Source organism: Tamandua tetradactyla, chromosome 19, assembly GCF_023851605.1.
Source record: "Tamandua tetradactyla isolate mTamTet1 chromosome 19, mTamTet1.pri, whole genome shotgun sequence".
In the NCBI taxonomy this organism is placed as follows: Eukaryota; Metazoa; Chordata; class Mammalia; order Pilosa; family Myrmecophagidae; genus Tamandua; species Tamandua tetradactyla.
Genome location: NC_135345.1, coordinates 15,387,330 through 15,409,283, shown reverse-complemented (window position 1 = coordinate 15,409,283; position 21,954 = coordinate 15,387,330). Strand labels below are relative to the sequence as shown.

General features: G+C 42.7%; 1 protein-coding gene and 1 long non-coding RNA gene across 13 annotated transcripts in view; one reads left to right on the top strand and one right to left on the bottom strand.

Moving 5' to 3' along the window:
* PROM1 (prominin 1) overlaps positions 1-21,954 on the top strand; it is a 326,288-nt gene that overhangs the window by 191,260 nt on the left and 113,074 nt on the right. For all 12 annotated transcript variants that reach the window (XM_077136455.1, XM_077136450.1, XM_077136447.1 and 9 more), the window contains 10 exons: positions 5,584-5,707; positions 7,021-7,124; positions 10,659-10,743; positions 12,588-12,734; positions 12,953-13,024; positions 14,029-14,121; positions 15,721-15,774; positions 17,522-17,602; positions 17,733-17,801; positions 19,867-19,959. In XM_077136455.1, coding sequence (XP_076992570.1) covers positions 5,584-5,707; positions 7,021-7,124; positions 10,659-10,743; positions 12,588-12,734; positions 12,953-13,024; positions 14,029-14,121; positions 15,721-15,774; positions 17,522-17,602; positions 17,733-17,801; positions 19,867-19,959 — 922 coding nt within the window. The remainder of the gene's footprint in view (positions 1-5,583; positions 5,708-7,020; positions 7,125-10,658; positions 10,744-12,587; positions 12,735-12,952; positions 13,025-14,028; positions 14,122-15,720; positions 15,775-17,521; positions 17,603-17,732; positions 17,802-19,866; positions 19,960-21,954) is intronic.
* On the bottom strand, positions 1,873-20,729 carry LOC143663060 (uncharacterized). Its single transcript, XR_013165785.1, has 3 exons — positions 20,656-20,729; positions 7,437-7,638; positions 1,873-2,047 (listed from the first exon to the last, which is right to left on the bottom strand). It is a non-coding gene; the product is annotated as an uncharacterized LOC143663060 (long non-coding RNA).

Sequence of the window (21,954 nt, the reverse complement as noted above, 5' to 3'; positions counted from 1 at the left end):
AGCCAGGTGTGACTGGAGAGGGAGCCAGAAATGGAAACAGGACCCAGGTGGAAAATCTTTAAATATCCTTCAGAGAGCAAGTCCATCTGCCAGTCAACTGTACAGAGAGTGATGGGGCTCAAGGGCAATAGTGAAGGTTTGGGTCAGATGTATTCCAAGTCTCTACCCATGCATAGGTGGGGAATACTCCCTGTAGGAAGATTGCCAAAGCTGGGCCCCCATGGCATATGTAGAATATATAAAAACCTCAGCCTCTGAGCCCCTAGTCTTGGGGTTTGCTCACATGAAACTTAACCCCACAAAAGATAGGTCAAGTCTACTTAAAATTAAGGCCTAAGAGTCACCCCCAAGAGAGCCTCTTTTGTTGCTCAGATGTGGCCTCTCTCTCCAGCCAATATGATGAGCAGTCTCACCACCCTCCCCCTCTCTGCATGGGACATGACTCCTAGGGGTGTGGACCTTCCTGGCAACGTGGGACAAAGATCCTGGAATGAGCTGAGACTCAGCATCAAAGGACTGAGAAAAACCCTAGAATGAGCTGAGAATTAACATCAAGAGACTGAGAGAACCTTCTCGACCAAAAGGGGGAAGAGTAAAATGAGGCAAAGCATCAATGGCTGAGAGATTCCAAACAGAGTCAAGAGGTTATCCTGGAGGTTATTCTTACGCATTAAGTAGATATCACCTTGTTGTTCAAGATGTAGTGGAGAGACTGGAGGGAATTGCCTGAAAATGTAGTGCTGTGTTCCAGTAGCCATGTTTCTTGATGATGATTGAACAATGATATAGCTTTCACAATGAGACTCTGTGAATGTGAAAACCTTATGTCTGATGCTCCTTTTAGCTACTATATCAACAGAAGAGTAGAACATATGGAATAAAAATAAATAATAGGGGGAACAAACATTAAAATAAATTCAGTTTGAAATAGTGGTAAATGAAAGCGAGGGGTAAGGGGTATGGTACGTATAGTTTTTTTTCCCTCTATTATCATTTTATTTCTTTTTCCGTTGTCTTTTTATTTCTTTTTCTAAATCGATGCAAATGTACCAAGAAATGATGAATATGCAACTATGTGATGATATTAAGAATTACTGATTATATATGTAGAATGGAATGATTTCTAAATGTTTTGTTAATTTTTTTTTAATTAATAAAAAAAAAAAAGAAGACCCTCAGCCTCTTTCCCTTGTTGGCCTACTTATGTCTTTAGTCCTGGGCTAGGAGAAGCCGGAGAGGAGGTGGCATGCATTCATTTGCTTTCTTAAGCATTGGGTTACTGTAATAATTAATCAGGCTTCTATGAACAATGACTCTAAGTCCTTCCCCTAAAACCTTTAGGTTCCAGTATAGGACAAGCCTTTATACAGTATTGAGGGTCACGGGGGCCTCAAAAATAATCTTGCAGGTCAGGGTCTGGGGTCTGCTGGGTATGGACTGAGAACTCCCCATGTGTAAAAGTGTAAAAGCTCATGTGCCTAAATCAAGAAATTAAACCATCAAGGGACCGTATATTTGTGTTGCCTTTTGGTTCAAATATACACAGATTGACAGGTAGAAAATGCATTTAAGGATTTAAGGATCTTGTTGTTTGACTCTTTTGCTGGTATTTTAGTGGTGAACTTATGTATTCTAATTTTTTAACTGCTTGAAGGGAGGAGTAAATTTCTCTGAGACTGTAGGTACGCCATTCATACAATGCTGCTCGTATTTTTTTTTTTTTTTAGAAATGAGCCAAGAATGTTATATCTAGCTTCAAATAAAAAACAACAGCAGGGAAGTTGTGAACAAATCTACGGAGGCTAAAAGCTGCCTCTGTTTATATATAACACTCACTTCTCCAGAAAATCACAAGGAAACCTGTCTTGGAGGCGATAGGATTTATTTCAGCAGTAGCAATAAAGCTGGTAACTAAAATGTCAGATTTGAGGTGGTCTGCAGACTTCAAATGGCTGTAACTTCTTTATTGCTGAATGCACTGCTCAGCCTTGGCATGCTTTGATGTTGCATGGCTGACTTCTCCATCTCTTGAGACATCTGGTAAACACTGGATAATTACAAAGAGGGGAAATTATATAAGTAGTCAGGCTCATCAGACTAATTAGAAGAATATAATTTCTTCCTTAAAGTTGTTTGCTTTTGCTCATGGAAACCAGAGAGAGTACATTTTAATTCTGCTGCAGTTGAAACACCACCTGCACTTTCCAAAAGATGACACTGTCTAATCGGGAATCCTCGCTAAGGAAAGTCCAGAAGGAGGGAAGGCAGAGACCCCTAGCTCTGTTCTGATTCTGTGTCTTCTGGGAGTCTAGAGACAATTTTAGAGGACTGAATAGGATGCAGCAGTGGATATATATCTGTCCAGGGGGACAGGGCACAAGATTTCTTCAGAAATAGGAGAGTTCACAGAGGCAGCAAGAAAAGAACCTGCTTTGTTGAAACCCATTGTAAAACTCCCTACTGTTGCTTTTGAAAACAAAACCCAGATTATCCAGACCTTTAAGAAAAATGGGTCCGGTTGCAGCCCCAAATGTCAGGAAATGAGCACCCAAGTGTGGCAGAGGGTAGTTTTGGCTCATTTCAGAAAGCAGGTTGTCAGGCTGTAGCCAGAGCCACCAAAAGACCATCCTGTCCTGTATTTAAGTAATTCCCATTGTAGGGAATCTATTTTAAGGAAGTAGACCAAGCTATGGAAAAAAACACAATGTGCAGAGGAGTGGTTTTCAGTTAAGGATAAAGTAAAGCATTGGAAGTCGTGTAAATGTCCAACTATGGAAGAGTGGACAAAGAAATCACCGCATGTCCACTCATGACAGGTCATGCAGCCACTGAAATGATAACTTGGTTGCCAATGCAGGATTGCTGGCAAAAGTTTCTAAGGTAATACCTTCAAAAAGGAGTCTCAAAAATTATTCACATAATATTATTATAGCCAGGAAGATCAGGGGTCAGCAGCTTATGCTGTAAAGGGCCAGATAATACATATTCCAGGTTTTGTTGGCCATAGGGGGTCTTTATTGCATTTTCTTCTTTGTTTTGTTTTGTTTTTACAATACTATAAGCCTATAGAAGCCATTCTTATCTTGCTGGCCTTATAAAAACAGGCCATGGCAGCTGTTTGCCTGCTCTTGGTCTTACATGTATGCATATTTAGGAAATAAAGGCTGGAAATGTTGTTGTATGCTATTAAAAGTAATTGTATTGTTTTAAAGTGTTCTATCCAGTGTTTTTATTGTTTTTATAATTCTAAAATTCATACACACACGCTTTCTCTGTATCTCTCTCTCTCTCTCTCACACACACACACACACACACACACACACACACACACACACACCCGAGTTCAAACTGTGATCCCTCTGGCATGGTCCTCATGAACATTTCCCTCTTTATACTTAGTCTGCCTGATTCCGAAAAGCCTCCAGGACAAAACAAGGCTGGCCTAGGGTTCCTCCAGCCCACATATCTTGGTATTTATCTTAGTGGAGCCCATGGAAATATTTGTAATTGTGTCTTGAGTCTCTGTGGCAGAGGAGGCTCATGCCCTAAGGAGGGGCTGCCGTCATAGCTGAAAACCACATCAGCCCACACATTTACAAGGCTCGCTCCTTACTAGCAGGCGCCAGTTATAGTCTTTGACTTGGCAACACCACAAGCCTAATTTAAGAACTTGCTCTCTCTGTGTCTACACCTGGGCAGCTGAGCAACCCTAGGGAAAAGTCACACAATGGGACACATTGGTATCTGTACACATTTATGAATCCCAGCTTCAAGTGGACCTCAATAGCTTGCACAATTCCTTTCTCTTTCCCTTCTTTCCTTCCTTTTTGCTTGCTTACTTGCTTGCTTCCTTCCTTCCTACTTCCCTCCCTTTTTCTCTCTCTCTGTCTCTGTCTCTCTCTCACACACACACACCATTCTCCCACTCCTGTGCAGTGGCCTTTTCCACTCTGGTACCCACATCCTCTATTTCCTTTTCTCTCTGTAAATGGCTTTACATCCTTCTTCACAGAGAAAATAAAGCCCATCCTACAATGCCCCATCACCAAACATCCAAACGCACCTGCGTTGGCTCATGTTTGTTCCTTCTCTGCAAGGCCAGAAGAGAAGGTTCCTCCCGTGTGAGGCTGGTCCCACCAGCTGTGTTCTCACTCCCATCCCCTCCCACCATCCCACGGATAGGATCATCTCTTCTTCTCTTACCTCTCCTAGACTTTGTTCTCAACACTTAAACATGGTCCATTCTCTCCCCCCTTAATAAAACCAGAAGATCTCTAACAATACCACTTCTTCCCTCGAACTCTCCTCCCTGCACATTAGACTGTTCAAAAGTCTAATCTGTGCTTGCTGCCTGAGTTTCCTCCTCTCCTTCACTTACTCGTCAGTCCACCCCAATTTGCTTTCCTTCTCCATTTGTCCACTTCTTTCAGGTCCTCTAAATATAGTAGACTTCTTCTAAGTCCTTTTCTAATGGGCCCTCCCAGCAGTGTTTGCATTGGTTGACCACTTCCTTCTTCTGGAAACACCCCCCATCTCCACTTGGATCACCTCTTGTTCTACCTACTCCTCTGATTCTTTGCTGGGTTGTTCTTCTACCACCTCTCTTTTATTTATTTATATTTCACCACCTCTCTTTCAAATGTGGAAGCCCTCCAGGCTCAATCCTAGCTGCTGATTTCTCCTTGGTTTGCTCTGTGCCCACATTTTAAATACCCATTTATCAGAGGCTGACTCCTTAACAGTTGCTTTTAGCTTACATATCTGAGCCCTAAACCTAGATCTGACTTCTACACCACATCTTCACTGTGATGTCTCACTGGCAAAATGTCTATCTTCTTTTCCCTTCTGGAGCTTCAGTGTCCTTGCTGACGAGCCCTGGCATCTTGCTTAGACCACTTCTTCTCCTTCACTTCTCATGTGCCATCCTGCACCACATCCTCCTGTCTCTGATACTGAAGTTATGTTCTCTGTCCCCTGACGTCACCTCCACCCCCAGCCTTGTCTGGCCGCCATTATTTCACTGGAGCCTACCAGCAGCCTCCTCGGTGGCCTGCCTACACATTTGGCCCCTGTCCAACCCATTCTTCCTTCACACTGTGCCAAGAATGGGCCTTGTTCACAGAGAACTGGGCTGTGTTTCTCCTGTGCTTAAAGCCCTGCAGTGGCTTCCCCTTCCAGGATCCAGCAGGCCTGGGCCAGTCTGCCTCTACTTCCCTCTCGAGCTGCCATTTGTGCCCCTCCATCGTCTCTCTGGATGACGCATTGACATTCTTTTAGACTCTGAAGTGGACATTCCCAGCCTCAGAACCTTCCCATCCACTCTGTTCTCTGCCAAAAGCATCAACTAACTCCACAGCTTTTCCTTTAACCCACAGCAGTGGGCTGCAGGCAGCCAAGGCCCCAGACTGAATTGGCTTGATACTCTGTGCTCATGCCTGCTTAGGGCTCACCTGTCTGACCTGCCAAATGCTGCTAGCTCCAGCTCCATTTTATACATTTAATTGGTAGAATTAGTAAGTACTGTTTGGAAGTAGTGACTAATTCCTGGTGGAGTTATTCATTTTATTTATATTTTCCCCCCAGCGGCGTTGGAGTGAGTTTCCTCTTTTGCTGGATTTTGATGATCATTGTGATTCTCACGTTTGTCGTTGGTGGAAATGTTGAGAAATTGGTCTGTGAACCTTATGAAAATCGGAAGTTATTCCAGGTAAATATGGTTTCTGTGCCCTCTGGGGAAGGACTTGAATGGAAACTTTGACTTCCCCCAAATCTTGTAGGTTTCTTGAAAGCAGAGCAAAAATGATAAGCAGTTTATTTTTAATTCAGTAAGTTCAGATTCTCAATATATGTAAGGGGAAAAAAATGGTAGCATTCTTATTTTCTGATTGCAAATGAAGTACGTAGGGAATTTGGGCCTATTTGTCAAGATGGACTGTAATATTTTGAAAAAAAAAATTCTCTCAAATGTGGTTGAGAACATCAGTAGATAAATCCCAGGTCCCTCCCTCACCTCCAGGAGGTTTCTAACAATTTAAGAGTTTCCCAGGTTTAAAGGTGCCCACAGGTGGTTTTGGGGGCCCTAAAACTGAAGCTGGTAAAGTACCTGTGCCCTGGTAGGATCTCTGATGGAACGTTCAATTCAAGTTTCATTTTCTCCTTCTAAAAACTACCACGGGCTGTAAGGAGCCAATTGACATTAATAAAGAAGTTTTAGCCTATGTGTTTGTCTTCTAATTTTGACTTTCCAGTACTTTTCTCCAGATTCCTATTTCTAAAATTTATTTCTGATTTCCTATTTTATTGCATGTATTTTTGCAATCCACCCTCAGCTCTCTTCTGAAATCAGATGAATGACTGTGAAGGTAACCAGTTGTTCTCATGATATTTTAGTTATTCAGTCGGTTGAGGGAAATTAAATTGAGAGAATCAGTTGGTCAGATTATCTCCGTTTGGCCTCTTGATAAAGTACATTATTAATACATGAGGCCAGACTTCAGTATCTTCCATGCTGTGTTGAATTGTTAAAAAGCAGTTCTTAAAAAGAGAAGATATTTTGAAATCACTTATACTCCTCAGACACAGAGATGCAGTAATTCCCACCCTCTTCTTAAATATATATGGTCTCAGAGTCAGAGAATGATGTGAGTTTTTGTTCATTTTGTACAGGTTGAATAGGTGAAGAACTGAGGCAATTGCTTCATGGTTTTATATCAGCTATTCTGAATCACATTGTCTATTTCTATCCCATTTCTATTGTGTTCAGAAAAAAATAATACTATCTGTAAATCCTATTGCTGCTGCCCGGAGGTGGATTGATTTATTCCAATTACATTAGCATTTCCTAACTTTAATTTGGGAAGCAGTGAGAAAAATTGAGATGTGAAAAATCTCAAAAATATATTGAACAACAATGTGTGTGTATATATATATATACACACACACACACATTGAACAGAATATTTGTTGTATTATGTGTATGTTATCGTAAAACTGTCTTTAATGCTTTTTAATTTGTTCCAGATTTTGGACACACCATATCTACTAAATGAAAACTGGCAATACTATCTCTCTGGGCTGATATTTGGGAAACCAAATATTAAACTCACTTTTGAACAAGTTTACAGGTATCGAAAATTGCATTAGACATTCATGCTACCTAAAATATTCTTTTCCTAGTATAAGGATTTTGCTTTCCAAAGCCGTTTTTAGCCTAATGAAGAGACATTCCAGTTTCAGAGCCAAGATGTTCTCAGGTCTTAGCAGAGAGGACTAGAACTGAGACCAAAACAGAAATCATTCCCCAGGCAGCCTTCTGAATCCTGGTATAGTGATGTCCAGATAACCCTCTCTGCCTTCTTAGCAGTCCCCCAAACACACTATAATGTTCTTTTCCTTCTAAATCTGGGGTAACTCTTGGCTTATTTTGTATCGTGTACCTTGGCCAGGTAGTCAGGTGGTCCCGTAGGTCAGCTGGTTGGTGGCCTAAGGTCTGACCTCCAATTAGCAGTTGTCTGCTGTGAGCCACGTGGGAAGAAGTTGCTTTAAAATTACTTGATTCCAGGGGCCGTGCAACAGTGGCTCAGTGGCAGAATTCTCGTCTGCCGTGCTAGACATCTGGGTTCGGTTCCCGGAGCCTGCCTGAGCCAAAAAAAAAAATTACTTGATTCCAGATTGGAGGGGAGTTTTTAAACCCTTTTATTTCTACCCACAGAGAGCTAGGGGATGTGTGGGGGCGTTAGTGACTCACACTGAGAGCAGGAAGTCTAAGAGGTGGACAGAGACAAATCCCCACCTGCCAGGGCTCTCTCCCATCCCCTGCATGGAAACCACTATTCTTAGTTTTATTAGTAGCCTACTGGAGTTTCTTTATACAGTTTTAAACAGATATTAACCATAGAACTGACTTTATTAAATGATTAATAATATCTATCATCATTTGACGGGCTTCTTAAGTATCCCGGGAATTATTAAATATACTTCCAGGCATTACAATTTTATTTGTGTATTTTCTACAACATTTTCAAACCTGTGTTCCCTAATTAATGAGTCGTAATTTATTTCCCTAGCTGGCAAAAGAAATAATAATCTCTCTAGCTGTCAGAAGTTAATTTGAAAGAAATATAGCTCTGTCATAGCTGTTGATTTATATTGTTCAATGCAAGTTATACTAAGTAGCAATAATGGTAATTTTTATTTATAACACTTTACTTGTACAAACTCATTTAACATTCACAGCACCCTATGAGGTAGGTACTATGTTAATAATTGCTTTTACTATTAGATGAGGAACCTAGGTACTAATCAATACCTGAACTATTATACACAATTGATTAGACTGTGGTCTTACTGTCATGGAAGGGTGATAGGTCCATGAATAAATATTTATAGAATAAGGGGACATTTGTGTAATAGAAATGCACTGGGACTATTTTCGAAGCCCTGGGAAGGCACCCCATGCAGCTTGGAGATGGAGGATTTAGGAGGGGCTTCCCTGGAAGAAGTGGAACTAGAGCTGACTTTAATAGGGGAGTAGAGATTGGCTAGCAAAGAAGAGGAGAAAGGCACCTAGGCCAAAGGACAAGCCTCACCAAAGTCAGGGAGGTAGGAAGCAGTAGACTCTCCTTTTGGAGGCTTTAAGAATCCCATGCTGGCTTTTGGGGCCAGGTACAAGGTAAAGTGACAGAAAAATCCTTGTTGCCAATGTTCAGCCTATGGCATTGAAACTGGGTTTCTGGAGCCCTGAGACGAGACTTGGGATGAATTTTACCCAAAGTGATATTATAAATGGTATTTGTACCCTTTATCGTGTAAATATGTCTTAAGTCCATCTTGTCCTCTTTCATCCCCGCTGCCACTGTGCTGGTTCAGGGCCTGAGCTGTTGTCTGCATTATCACAACAGCTTCCACATGGCCTCCCTGCCTCCCACCTCGCTCCACTCCATTCCACCCTCCACACCTCCAGGAGCACAATGCAGCCCACCTACCACCTAGGTCCCTTCTTATCTAAGTCCCAGTGGCTCCCCATTGCCTCCAGCAGAGGTGGCATATCTGCAGCACATGTATCCCCACTCCTGTGCTAATGGTAGACATCAGTCAATTATGGTCTTCTCTTCTACTTGGCGAAAGAGTCTCAGAATCCTTCTCAACAAAGTGCTCTGGGTAGATATCATCAGCACATTATGGTTGTTGTGGAAGATTAAACCTGTGTCACCTCTAGGCTGAGAGGACAAAGCTGTTTTTCTTAGCCTGGCATGCAAGCTCTTCATAACTCTGGCCTCTATAGAACCTCCAGCATTACCTCTGGTTGTTAGTGTGGCAAACTCTGTTGCAACATCAACCTACCTATCTGAGGTTCGTTGGAGGGCAAGATATAGGGAAGTTACGTCTTCCAGGCATCCTTTCAGGGCTGGAAAGCTCAGGCTACTGTGGCCAGGAAGAGATGCCCCCAGGAAGTGGCCATCTTTGTGGCAGCAGTATACATTAAAAGAGACCTGCCCTTCTCTTAGTTCAGTCAAGGGGACATCGTTCCCATTTTACAGATAGGACTGAAACACAGAGAGGGGAGGCTATATATTACTGTCCCAGCTGCTAAAGCAAATACCACACAATGGATTTGCTTAACAACCAATTATTATTATTATTTTTTTTGCATGGGCAGGCACCGGGAATCGAACCCGGGTCTCTGGCATAGCAGGTGAGAACTCTACCTACTGAGCCACCATGGCCCGCCCAACAATCAATTATTAACTCTGGTTTCAGAGGCTAGAAGGTTTGCTTCCTCCTGACGTCAGGATCTTCTGGTTGACCAGCAGTCATTGGAGTTCTTTGACTTTCCCATCACATAGTAATGCACATGGCGTCATCTTCTGTCTCTTCCACGTTCCTTTGACCTCAAGTTTCTGGCCTCTCCCAGTGGCTTCTCTTTCTGTGTTCAATTTCCTTTGCTTACAAGGACTTCAGCCATATTAGATTAAGGCCCACCCTCATTTAGGTGGGCATAACTCAACTAAAACATCTTTGAAGGTCTTATTTGCAAAGGGGTTCACACCCACAAGAGCAGGGGTCAGAACCTGAACATGCCTTTAGTGGGGACATGATTCAGTCCCCAATAGGCTTTTTGACCAGGCTGTTTAGGTGGCTGAGTTAGGGTTATAACTGTACTGAACATCTCCCCCTAGCAGTGAGAATTTAGGTCAAATCATCTAGTCACTCAAGCTTAACCCTGGAAATATGGAGAGGAAATGATCCTGGCAGGGCTTGTTAGGGTATTTTACTAAAACCCATGGATGGGTTTTGCAAATCAGCTCTTTCTAGCAGGTGTTGTTCTGTTTATTTGTTTGCTTTAAAATGAAATTTATTTTTTCCCGATTTGGAAGCTTCTTTATAACAGCACTAAAAACAGCCTAAAGCACACAAAAAGAAGGACATAATCACCAATCCCATTGTTTCTGCTCCAAAAATGGGACTATTAGTAAAACGGAGGAAGTTGGGAGTAGTAGGTATGTGTGGGGTACCATGTGGCCATTGATGACCAGCTCCAGCATCAGTGACCAGAAACTGCTTCTTGAGAACCAGTTAACCTTTCTCTTCATCCTTGCCAGTGAGCAGAGATAGCCACAACCACTTTCTGGATCTTGATCACTCTGTTTTCCCCATAGTGATTGCAAAGAAAATAAAGGCATTTATACCTCACTTCAGCTGGAGAACCACTTCAACCTCAGTGAATATCTCAACATTAAAGAAGTAAGTAATTACAATTCTTGGAATTGATGTATTTCTTTACTAAATCCGACTGTTTTTTTAAATGAATTTCATATAACATAAAATCAATAATTTTAAAGTGTACTAGTCAGTGGAATTTAGTAGTCTCAACTTTGTGCCCCCATCACCTCTACCTAATTCCAAAATACTTTCACCACCTCCAACCAATCTTGCAGCTTGAGTTCTTCTAGTAGATATGCAAGATTCTTTTCAAGGAGCCTAATGCAAATGCTTCACAGGAAAAGATTTTCTGTCTCTGAGTGTAGATATTCCTTAAGGAACAGGCCCCCCTTGTTTCCCAAAGACATTGGCGATGGGGGATCATCTTAGGGAGAGATATTGAAGCCAAAACCTTCCTGATGGCCCAGATCTGAATGTGGTCTGAGTCAGCCATCAAAACCCTGTTTACTTTGGCCTCAGTGAAATCTCCTCTCTTGGAGCTTTCCCTCCATTCTCTTGGGCTTCCCTCCATTCCCTTGTGCCTGCAGTTCCATTCGCAGGAAATCCCTGCTTTCTGTTCTTGTGGCAAATGGTTGGTTGAGAATAAGACAGCAAATGAACCAGGCTCTAGAGAATGCCCAAATGTTTACCAAGACCAGCCGCCTTTCCCTGAAGATGAAATTATGAACTGAGAACTACGGTCTTTTCTGTCAACATTCCTTAAGAATCGTGGCTCTGTCCTAGAACCCCAGTGGATTCCTATGAGCTCTGCTGGCCCTTGGGGAGAGGCAATATGGGATTGAGGGTCAAGACAGGTAGAAAAGTCCTCCTCTCCACAGAAAGGCTGTTGCAGAGCTCATGGACCAGAAGGAGGAACAAAAGCAAGAGACCTTACTGCTGGCCTAGACAGCACCCTGCTGCCCCATACCTGGAGGCCTCTTCTGACCTTCTTAGGCCTGAGTACATGAAAGAATCTAAAAATCCCTCTTTTGGGGGGTTTCCAGAATGGGAGCAGATACAAGGGAGACTGAGGAAAGAGATCATTCCCCAAACCTCTCAGTTTCCCCACCAAGGCGTCAGGAGAAGCTTCCAGGGCCACCATTAGTTATTTCATGATGGCTTGACTGTTCTCTAATGTAGAGAGGTTTATTTGGAAGCTGTGGACATATTTTTTGTTCATTATCTTCTCCAAATATTCCTTGTATTTACACATCAATAGCATCTTTTTTTTTTTTTAACCAAACCATAAATAGGTGCCCTGTGTCACTTTCCTGTGTTTTGTGATATGCAGAGGTTGGGAAGTGCTGCCCTGCACACTTCCTTACTCTAGGCTGCCTGAAACGACTGACTGGCTGTGAGGAATACAGCAGCTCAACGACCAAATTCCCCTGATCTTCAGCCCCAGGAACTCACACCATTCCTCAGATGCTATCTCCCACATTTTCCTATCCCCCAGGCTTGTGCCTGCTGGTCCCTTGCCCTGGAATGCTAGCCTTCCCCGCCCCTTTCAGCAGCCCAGTTGTCAAGCTTAGCTCAGCTCCCCCTGCCCTCTCGCTCCTCTCTGGCCCCCTTGGAGTGTTCTCCCCCGCCTCCGGCAGTTCATGCCCCTCCATTATGGCACAACCTTTCTCTCTTGAGATCTTTGAGAACAGAGATGGAATATTATTTTGCCTTGCATCCCACTTTTTAGCATAGGTGGAGCTCAGTTTGGGGCATGACGAAGGAGGCAGGAGGTAGAGAAGGAGTTGAAAGGGCAGGAAGGGTGCCACGAAGAAATGCCACCCAAGTGCATGTGTTTTATTTGGGTCCTCTGTATTTTTATTGCTTATGTGAAGTTATTGGAGAATAATGGGTCTATCTGTAACTTTTCTTTTTTTATCACACAGCACATCCAAGACATAAACCGTGAACTTGAAAATCTGAACATCAGGCTTGACAATATAGTTCTACTAGATGAAGAAGGGAAAAAAAACCTGAAGAATTTCAGTTCTTCGGGAATCGACAGAATAAATTATACAGCTTACTTAACTGAGGTACAACCGATGAGTTCATGCCTGAGCTTTTGGGGGAGACTGCACATGTGGTGTGTGTGGTTTTACCTGTAAAATGGGAATGCAGATGTGTCCTCTGCATGAGGTTCCCGTCTTCCTTTAGGGTCGTGGACCCGCTCGCAATCCATTGCCTGTTAGATGTTGCTAAGGCTTTAAAAAGTGATATTCATCACATTTTTTTCCTTCCACCTCTATTTTAGGCCAGTAAACCCCCCACAAAAGTGGATCTTTCATTATTTGCAGATAATCTAGAAGCAACAGCAACAAATCTGGTGAGTTCAACAAGTGCAGTTAAGTGCTATTTTGGTTGTAGCTATCAGCCATCAGTCCCAGTCTTGGGGAGGACACTGAAGAGGTTCCTTAGAGCACAGTAAACCTTATTTGAAGGCACCTCTCGCCGGCAGCCACCAAGTGGGGCCCCAACCTTGGTGCACCTGTGAGTGATTCCAGGGCAGCTTAGAGTGTACACAGCAGCACGCACAGGTGCTTGTGGCTCTAAGTGCTAGGGCCCTCACTGCCTTAGCACTGGGTCTGCTTTCACCCCATTAATTTCTCTACCCCCCAGAACACACACACACACACACACACACACACATTTATTTTTCTTGCAGTATAGGAAATGGTAACAGAGGGCATGGGAGAGAGATTTCATTTGGTGCTTTTGAGTCACCAGGAAAGAGTGGGGAAGGGGTGGGTGGTAGAGGCACCATAAGCGCCATAAGCTTACCCTTCAGCAGCAACTCTGCTGGTCAACAGCTAAATTGCCTTAACTGGTCCTTTACAAGGAATAGCAGAGCATGGCATCAAGAATCCTGAGCTCTGAAAGAAGACCTGGGTTTAAATACTGACTCACCCTCTTCCTAATTATAAGACCCGGGGCAAGATATTCACCCCATGTGTGCCTTAGTGTCCTCATCAGTAGAATGGGGATAATCGTGGACCCTCCTTATAGGACACTTGAATATTTGTAAAGCTCTTGAGCCATAGTATCTACCTTAAAGGACTGTTATACATTAATATTTGTAAAGCAGATACTTATGTGTGGGTTAAAAAAAAAGATTTCCCATTTGAGCCTTAGTTTTCTCATCTGTGAAAAGGGGAAACTAATAGTAGCTAAATCATTGAGGTTGAGAAAGAGAGATTCAGCAGCCTTTGGCACTTGGGCCAGGCTAATTGGTGTGAGTTATGCTTATGCCAGAGCTCCTATGGATACAGAGAGGGCCCCAGAGTCCGGTAAGCTGGCGTTTATCTTTCTTTTCTTTTATTCTCTTCATAGACCCAAGGAACTTTGAAAGAGTCGCTGATGGTAAATGCAGAAAATATTAAGACAATCCACCGTCAGCAAGTCATCCCTCTGGAACAATCAATGGTAACAATAAACAGCCTCTGGTATCTCCCTCTAGTCTTGTGCACAATCCATTTCAGGGAAGCGACTTTCATTGAGCTTAGTGGCATGTTCTCAGTTCAAATCAGATTGGCCTCTGCCTGAGAAATTGAGCTGTTTTTGAAAGAAATTACAGCAGCTGGGCTTTAAAGTTGTAAAATATTAGGAGGACAAAACTAGAATTTCACCACCCCTTTTCCAAGTATATCTTTACCATTTTCCACTTGAGTATGAGCTTTCAGATTAAATCAGAAGTTGCCATAATACTTCTTGTTTGAGTTTCCATTGCTGCTAAAAGACCCTCCTAAGCTATGTCTTTAGCTAAAGTGCTGATATTTTGCTTCTGGACTCACTCTTACTGTCAAATTCTTTTTTCCCCAAACTCTGTCAAGAAATATGTGATAGCAAGGGTGAGTATTCTTTATTCTTCTATTCAGCTCTGCTCCTCATTTTGACAGCCATTGCTTCATTTCTCCTGTTTCCCATCCTGTTTTCTAACTTGCCCTTTCCCCTTCTTCTCACAGCCTCATTGCTTCTTTCCTTAATGAAATAAAGGCAGTTCATAGCAGGGAAAGAGCACAGGCATTGGAATCAGATGGACCTGATTTCAAATCCTACTGCTGCCTTTCCAAAGAGTGTAGCCTGTCAGTTCCTCATCTAAAATGGCAGGGATAACGTCTGCCTTGCCGTTGCCTGTTTCATGGGAACGAAGCTTCTGGCTTCATAGGGGGCTAAGTAAATAGGAGGAATTTTCCATTTGCTTGCGTGTGGGTGGCATTGACTGTAGTTAAGTAGGGGTGTGGGTGGAACTGGGTACTAATCAACTTGCTGGAGCTTGGAAAAGCACTTCCTTGGGGCTAGTTTTCACGTTTTCTTTTCTTTTTTTTTTTTTGACATTTATGTACTGTGCTTATTTGAATGTTATTCTGTACCTCTTTATCCCTAACATAGATTTGTTAACCTTTTAAGCTGCTCTCACATTGTCCTTAAATGCCCTCCTGCTAGTAGATGGGGCTCCTTGGCCTTTCTAGAGATTTTTACATGTGACCTACAACCCAAACCAGGGATTGACAAGCTAGGGCCCCGCCAACTCATCCTGTTCACCAAGTCCAGCCTGTTGCTGGCTTTCATAAATAAAACTTTATTGGATCACAGCCCCCCCATTTGTTTACCTACTGCCTGTGGTTGCTTTGGCTACAAGGACAGAGTTGACTGGTTGGGATGGGGTAAAAAGCCTACGTTTGTCAGTCTCTAATCTAAACCATGCAGGTAAACCACTCTTGTCAAGCAGGCTTTATTTTAAATAATTCCTTCCACTTTGAGCAAACCTAATTCGGTCCCTTGCATGTGATAAATTATCCTTTGAAGCTTTAGAACATGTTTCCTGAATTTCTTCTTTGGGTTTTCTCATACCAGAGCCATGCAAGACACACACATTGTTACTTGTGTCTATCGTTTTTTTTCTATAAATTTCCATTTAAAGTCCGAGATGATGGCTAACTTGGGGGAGGGAAGGACACAAGGTAAGTGATCTTACTACTCCATGTAATAATTTAGAAAACATTGTCTATGTTTATTCACCAGAGCACTTTATACCAAAGCATCAAGATACTTCAACGCACAAGTGATGGATTGGTGGTAAGGATTTTTGTTTTTCTGTCATGGATTTTGGTATAAAACACCGCACAGAATTTTAGACTTGTCGATTTTTATGGGTACTTTTTTTCTATGCTGTATGGCAGGGTCACATTTCATTATTTTTCCAAGTGGGTATCCATTATTGCAGCACCATTTGTTGAATTTTTGTTTGTTAGTTTGTTGTCTCTTTTGCTTGTTTGCTTTTTTGGGGGAAGTGCATGGACCAGGAATTGAACCCGGGTCTCCCACATGGCAGGCGAGAATTCCACCACTGAATTACGCTTGTACCCCCTTTTGTAGGTACTATAAGTGAAGAAATTCTTCAGTTATGCCACCATTTTAAATGCCAGACTGGGCTTTCTATCATCTCTTTTCTCCTTTCTTTATTTCTATAAACACAGACCTCTTCTTAACACATCATTAGATTTATAGATGGATGAAATCTGTGTTGTCATGTGTGGGGCACCAGCTTAGAAGGTATATTAGTTAACTTCTGCAGAAATAATGTTGCGTAACAACCAACCTCCAAATCTCAGCATCTTACAACCACTAATCTTCAGTCTCGCTTTTGGGTTGGCCACAGTCTTCTACATACCTTTGCATGAGGAGACCCAGGCTGAAGGAGCAGCTCCTGTCTGCGTCACCTCCCGTTCTCATGGTGGAGGGGGAGGGTTCAGAGGATAAATGGAAATGCACTTTGATCCTTAAACCCACTGGTCAGTATGGACATGCTGCCACATTCACCTGCATTCTATTGGTCAAAACAAAGTGCCATGGCTAAGCCCAAATATCTATGGGGTGGGGAAGCTTCCTCCACTCCCTGGGAAGCCATACCAGATAGGGTATCAGTAATTGTGAACAACTCATCCAGCCAACCACAGGGGCTCCCCAGTGCTGCAAATATTCCCACAACAGAGTCCGAGCTCCAAGGCTGTGTGGTATTCAGCTTGTATGTACAGTGGCAGTAGGCAATTCAGAAAATAATTCATTGAGTGACAAAGGCTGTCCATGAGAGGATTCATTGAGTGTCAGTCCCTAATAGAAAGCTAAATGTTCCTCAGTTAGGTTTCTTTTGCTCCAGAACAATCACTGTACCTCTAATCATAGTGGATATTGTCACAAGTGTATGCCCCATGCAAAGGGAAGCTGGAGCAGGCTAATGACTGCATGCAGACCTTCCCCACCCCTTACACACCTTGACACTCAGAGCCTTTGCATGCAGTTGTGTAGTGCTCTTCATGGGGGCCCCCAGCCAAGGTCAGGGCAGGGGGGTGGGGCTGGGTAGAAATCAGCCAAGGTCCCCTGGCCAAGCTGAGTCTCTGAGCAAAAGGAGCACCTTTTTCCAATTTGCACAAAGCTGCCATGTTGGCTGAGGAAAGAGCGTGGACTCTGGAGTAAAGCAAACCAAGGTGCCAGTCTAGCTCCTAGGCCTCCCAGCATGGTGACTTTGAGCAAGGCTCAGTGACCTTACCTGAGAAGGAGGCCAAATAACATCTTCCTTACAGCCTTGAGAGCGTTCGACAAGGTGACATCTCTAGGACCTAGTTCAGTGTCTAGCACAGAATAAGTGCTTGCTACATGCTCATCTCTTTCCCCTCCTCTCAGAGCACTGGGTCTTGTTCTGTCATCTTTTGAACTAGCAGAGGAAGTTGTGGGCTGAGTTAACAGAACTGGTATCTATGTGCAAATTGTGTAATTCAATGCCTTTATCTCTTAGTACTCTGCCAATTGTGGCTGTGTTTTCTAGGTGAAAGTGAGCAAGATCATTTTCTCCTTGGATGCCGCTCAAGAGTTCATCAAAAATAATGTTTCCTCCATTATTGTCGAAGTGAGTTTCCTTTTTTAAAACAAGCGTATCAGAAAATGATATGTGAACATAACTTTGTGATCTGACGAGGTATACTATAGCGTGGCTTTACTAATTTCAATGGCTTTACTAATCGTTGCTTTCTTTCTAGGAAAGTAAGATGTATGGGAATACAATCATAGGATACTTTGAATATTATCTCCATTGGGTCAAAGACTCAGTAAGTAGTTTATCTATTATGAACATAAGCTGGTATGTTTTGGGATTGTCATTGCCTAGGATAAAATCTGGAGGAAGTAAAATAAAGTTGCCACAATCTGGTGTTATAGGCAAGTAAAAAGACTCTGGATTGGGAGGCCAGGAGTGTCATCGACACACGTGTCATCCTCCCTGATGGCTTCAGGGTCCGTGTTCCTCTCTGCTCTCCCACTGTTCCCTCTGCTCAGTTCCTCGTAGGGATGCTTGACACACTGGAGAGTTGTTGTCTCCCCCAGTGAGCTCCTTAACCGTGGGTCTGTTAGAAATTGTATGTTCTACATGCTTTGCACAGCACTGAGTCTGCTGTTTTGTTGGATTTCCAAAACTGTATCAGAAGAAAAAGACTTTTGGAGTAGAGTGAGATTTTCAGTTGTTTTAAGACAGCACGTTGTGCCCATTGCATAACATTTTGAAGAGGATGTAGTGTCTCAGAAAGTGCCCTTTCCCCTCTAGGGCTCTCAGCTGGCTTCTCTCTGGGGAATATTCCACTGTGGAGATGCTTATAGTGAGTTGGTTGGCCAGACTCTGCTGGCCAAGATGATCTTTGAGAAGTCCAGTGACTCGGGAAAATGTAGGCTACCCCCAAGCAGCCATGAACTTCTCTAGTACTATCCATTACCCTCTACTCGGCCTGGCTTCTCCTCTTTTTCTTTTGTGGAACCCCATGTTCCAGCCACATTGAACTGCTGATTCCCTAAAACTTTCACTGTGTGATTCCCTAAAACTTTCACTGTGAGAGCCTTCCCACCCAACTCCAGCCTCCAGTCCTCACCCTTTGAGCCATGTTGCCTGGTGATCCTGCAAGGCCCTGCTAGGGCTGACATGCCCAGCCAGGGAGGCCCTTGGGTTCTCACTAGTGCTAGCATGGAGGGTACACACAGGTGAGGGTAGTAGAGGAAACACACTACTTCATGCCACCATTGTCACTGTGTGTCCCCTCCACTAGACTGAGGGCCACCTTATGGGCATGTCCCATGCAGTATATGGAGCAAACACCCTGCAACTAAAGTGAGTCTGGACAGGAACGGTCATAGAACAGCCATGCCAAGGAATATCAGGTGCCATTGTGCAAAGTGAACCGGATCTACATCTAGTGACTTGGAGGGAATTTCACAGGATATAAATGAGAGAGCAAAGCAAAATGCAGAAAAATATACAGCGTGTGAGCCCTACACACACACTTTTGTCAATTGAACGATGAAAAGGCTTCTAGTGTATAGGATTGTTCAAGCTAGAGAAATGTAAGATTATTGACATGGGTGACCTTGTAAGTGTACATGGAGAGAAAGAGGAAGGTCGGGGCCCACAAAAAGTTTTTGGATGAATGAATATAGCTTCCTTATGTCATGAGTGAGATTGGAGCATCTGTCCATGATTCATTAAACATTCATTAAACATTCTCACCACGTGAATGAGTACATTGTTTTCTGCCTTCTGAAATAGGGTTGGCAAGTACAGCTCTTTTTGTAAATAAAAGCTTATTAGAACAGTGCACACTGTTTGTTTTAGATCACTGATGATTGTTTTCAAACCCCAATGATGGTGTTGAGTAGTTGTACATGATATATCTCCATCAGGCCCGAAAATGCTAAAATTTTTGTTATCTTGCGCTTTGAGAAAAAGTTTGCTGGCTCCCATTCTAAAGTGACTTATTAAGTCATTACTTCTCCATTTTCTTCCTTTGTCAGATGACAAAGGCGTCAGGTATGAAATTCAGGCTGATGCTGTATACTAGCTCTATACAAGCACATGGACTTTTTAACTCTCCCAAGAGTCCTGTAGTATGTGTCTTCTGTTCCAAATCGCAAATGAGCAAACTGAGGCTTGGAGAGAATAGTGTCTTTCCTTAGAGTACACAGCTCCAGAAGTTATAGAACTCACCCACTGAAATCAACTGCCAGCTCTGCACCCTAGAAGACCTACATGTCTTTTTTAAGGGGAATCAGGACAAAGGTCAATGGAATATCTAAATCTGGTAGATTGGATGGATCTCAGTTAAAATTTGCTTGTGTTTCTTCTTCCTGTAGATCACTAAGAAAATTGCATCCTGCAAACCCATGGCCACTGCTTTAGATTCTGTTGTTGATATCGTTCTGTGTAACTACATTATTGACCCTATGGTAAGACTCTTATCTTTTGAAATAAAGTGAGACAATAAATTCATCATCCTTTTTTTTTTCCCCATGTGGCAGTACACACAATAATACTCATTTTCTACTTGGATCCGTTATGGTTATAGAATCTACAACCTCAACTCTAAAATTTAGATGAATGTGTTATGATACCTAATAGACTAGAGAAATCAAAATCCTAGTTACATATCTTTGTGTCTTACTGGAATTATATTTATAGAAGCTAGGAGACCCTCATGAAAAAGACTCTGTCCAGAATAATTAGAAAAGGTGAGGATTGCCAATATTCAAAGGATGTTTAGTCTAATTACATTTACAATCCCAAAGCTACATCAAATTTTTTTTTATTTATATGCCCCTTGAGATATGATAGAAAGGGATGATAGATTCCATTTAATCAAGTTTAATCCTCAGTCCTATTTATTCCTTGCTATACCCTTTTTTTCTCCACTGGTTGATCCTCTCACACCCCTCATAATGCCCTTTAGTGGGTTCTTATCACTATTATAAGAAAGGATCCAAATCTTCAATGGGATGTATTAGCATTCTGAGATCAGGCCCCTGCCTGGGCAAGCCTCATTTTGGACTGTCTGTCCCATCCCTCCTGTGTTCCAGCCACAGTTGGTTTTCTTTCAATTCTTCAACTACTTCTCTAGTCCCCTACCTCAAGGCCTTTGCACATACCATTTCCTCTGCCTGGATTGGGGATAGACACAGTATTCTTTCCTTTTTCTCTCTTACTCTTCTCTTTCCCTCCCACAGCCCACCTAACTCTTCTAGGTCTTACATCATAATGGTTGAGAACATGAACTCTGAATTCAAATTCCACTTCTACCATTTTCTAAGCTTTGTGACTTTGAACAAATTGTTGGACTGTTTTGAGCCTCATCAATCTCTTGGGCTTGCTTGGATGGCTCAACAAGAGATTGTGTGTGAAACCCTTAGGCCAATTCATGGCTCATTAACATGCTTAGTCACTGTCAACTCTTACTCTTGTTGTTCAGTTTTCAGGTGCTAGCTCGAATGTATCCTTTTCCAGGAAACCTTTTCTGATCCTCCAAACTAGATTGAGCTCTACTTTTCCTTTAGAAATGTTATTGCAGTTTGAATGATAGGTTTGCATGGTTCTTTGTTGAAGACCTGTCTCCCCCCACTAGACCCCAAACTCACTGGATATAGAGCCTGCCTGTACACTTTGGTGTCCCTGTCATTTGATACGTTTCCTGGCTTTGAGTATGCTGTTGAGTGAAGAAAGGAAATCAGATAGCTGTCTCTTAGTCTATCTGTATCATTCTATCCTTCCATCTCCCTGGTCCTTTTCCACATGTCCATCTCTCTGCTGCGTGGATTTCCGAACCCAAATGGAAATGAAGCCCAGCCATGCAGATTCCAAGCCTTGGCTTCCTGACTGCATCCCTTCTCTCCCCACCGGTACCCATTTTGTCCTGCTGCTTTGCAGCCTCTGGTTTTAGTGGAGGCCTTCCTTATGGGAAGCCTTAGTTAGCCTGGTAGATTCTGAATCAGCCTCCCTGCATTCAGCCTTCATTCTGGGCCTCATCCAGTTACTACTCAGATGTAGAAACAGAGCCAGAAAGGTTCATTAGTTCTCTAAATATCAAAAACAGCTCATAAAAGACACTTGAGCTTGGGCCCTGGCCATCCATGCTCAGTGTTAGATAGCCAGGGCAGCAGAGGGGCGCCATCGAGTGGAGGGCTTGGCAGTTGACTTCAGAATACCCTATATTTAAATCCTGGCTCTATTGCCAGCTGGTTCTGGTCCTCATTTATAAAAGCAATATAATAATGGGACCTCCTTTAGAAAGCTTAAATGAATTATAATAATAGGTAGCACTTCACACAGTGGCAAGACCGTATTAAGTTCAGAAATGGTTTCAAGGAACAAAATGAAAACTAATTCTTAAAAGTTGCAGTTTATCTTTTCCCAGACAGCTGTTGTTTTCCATTTCCTGTCCTCAAGCATTT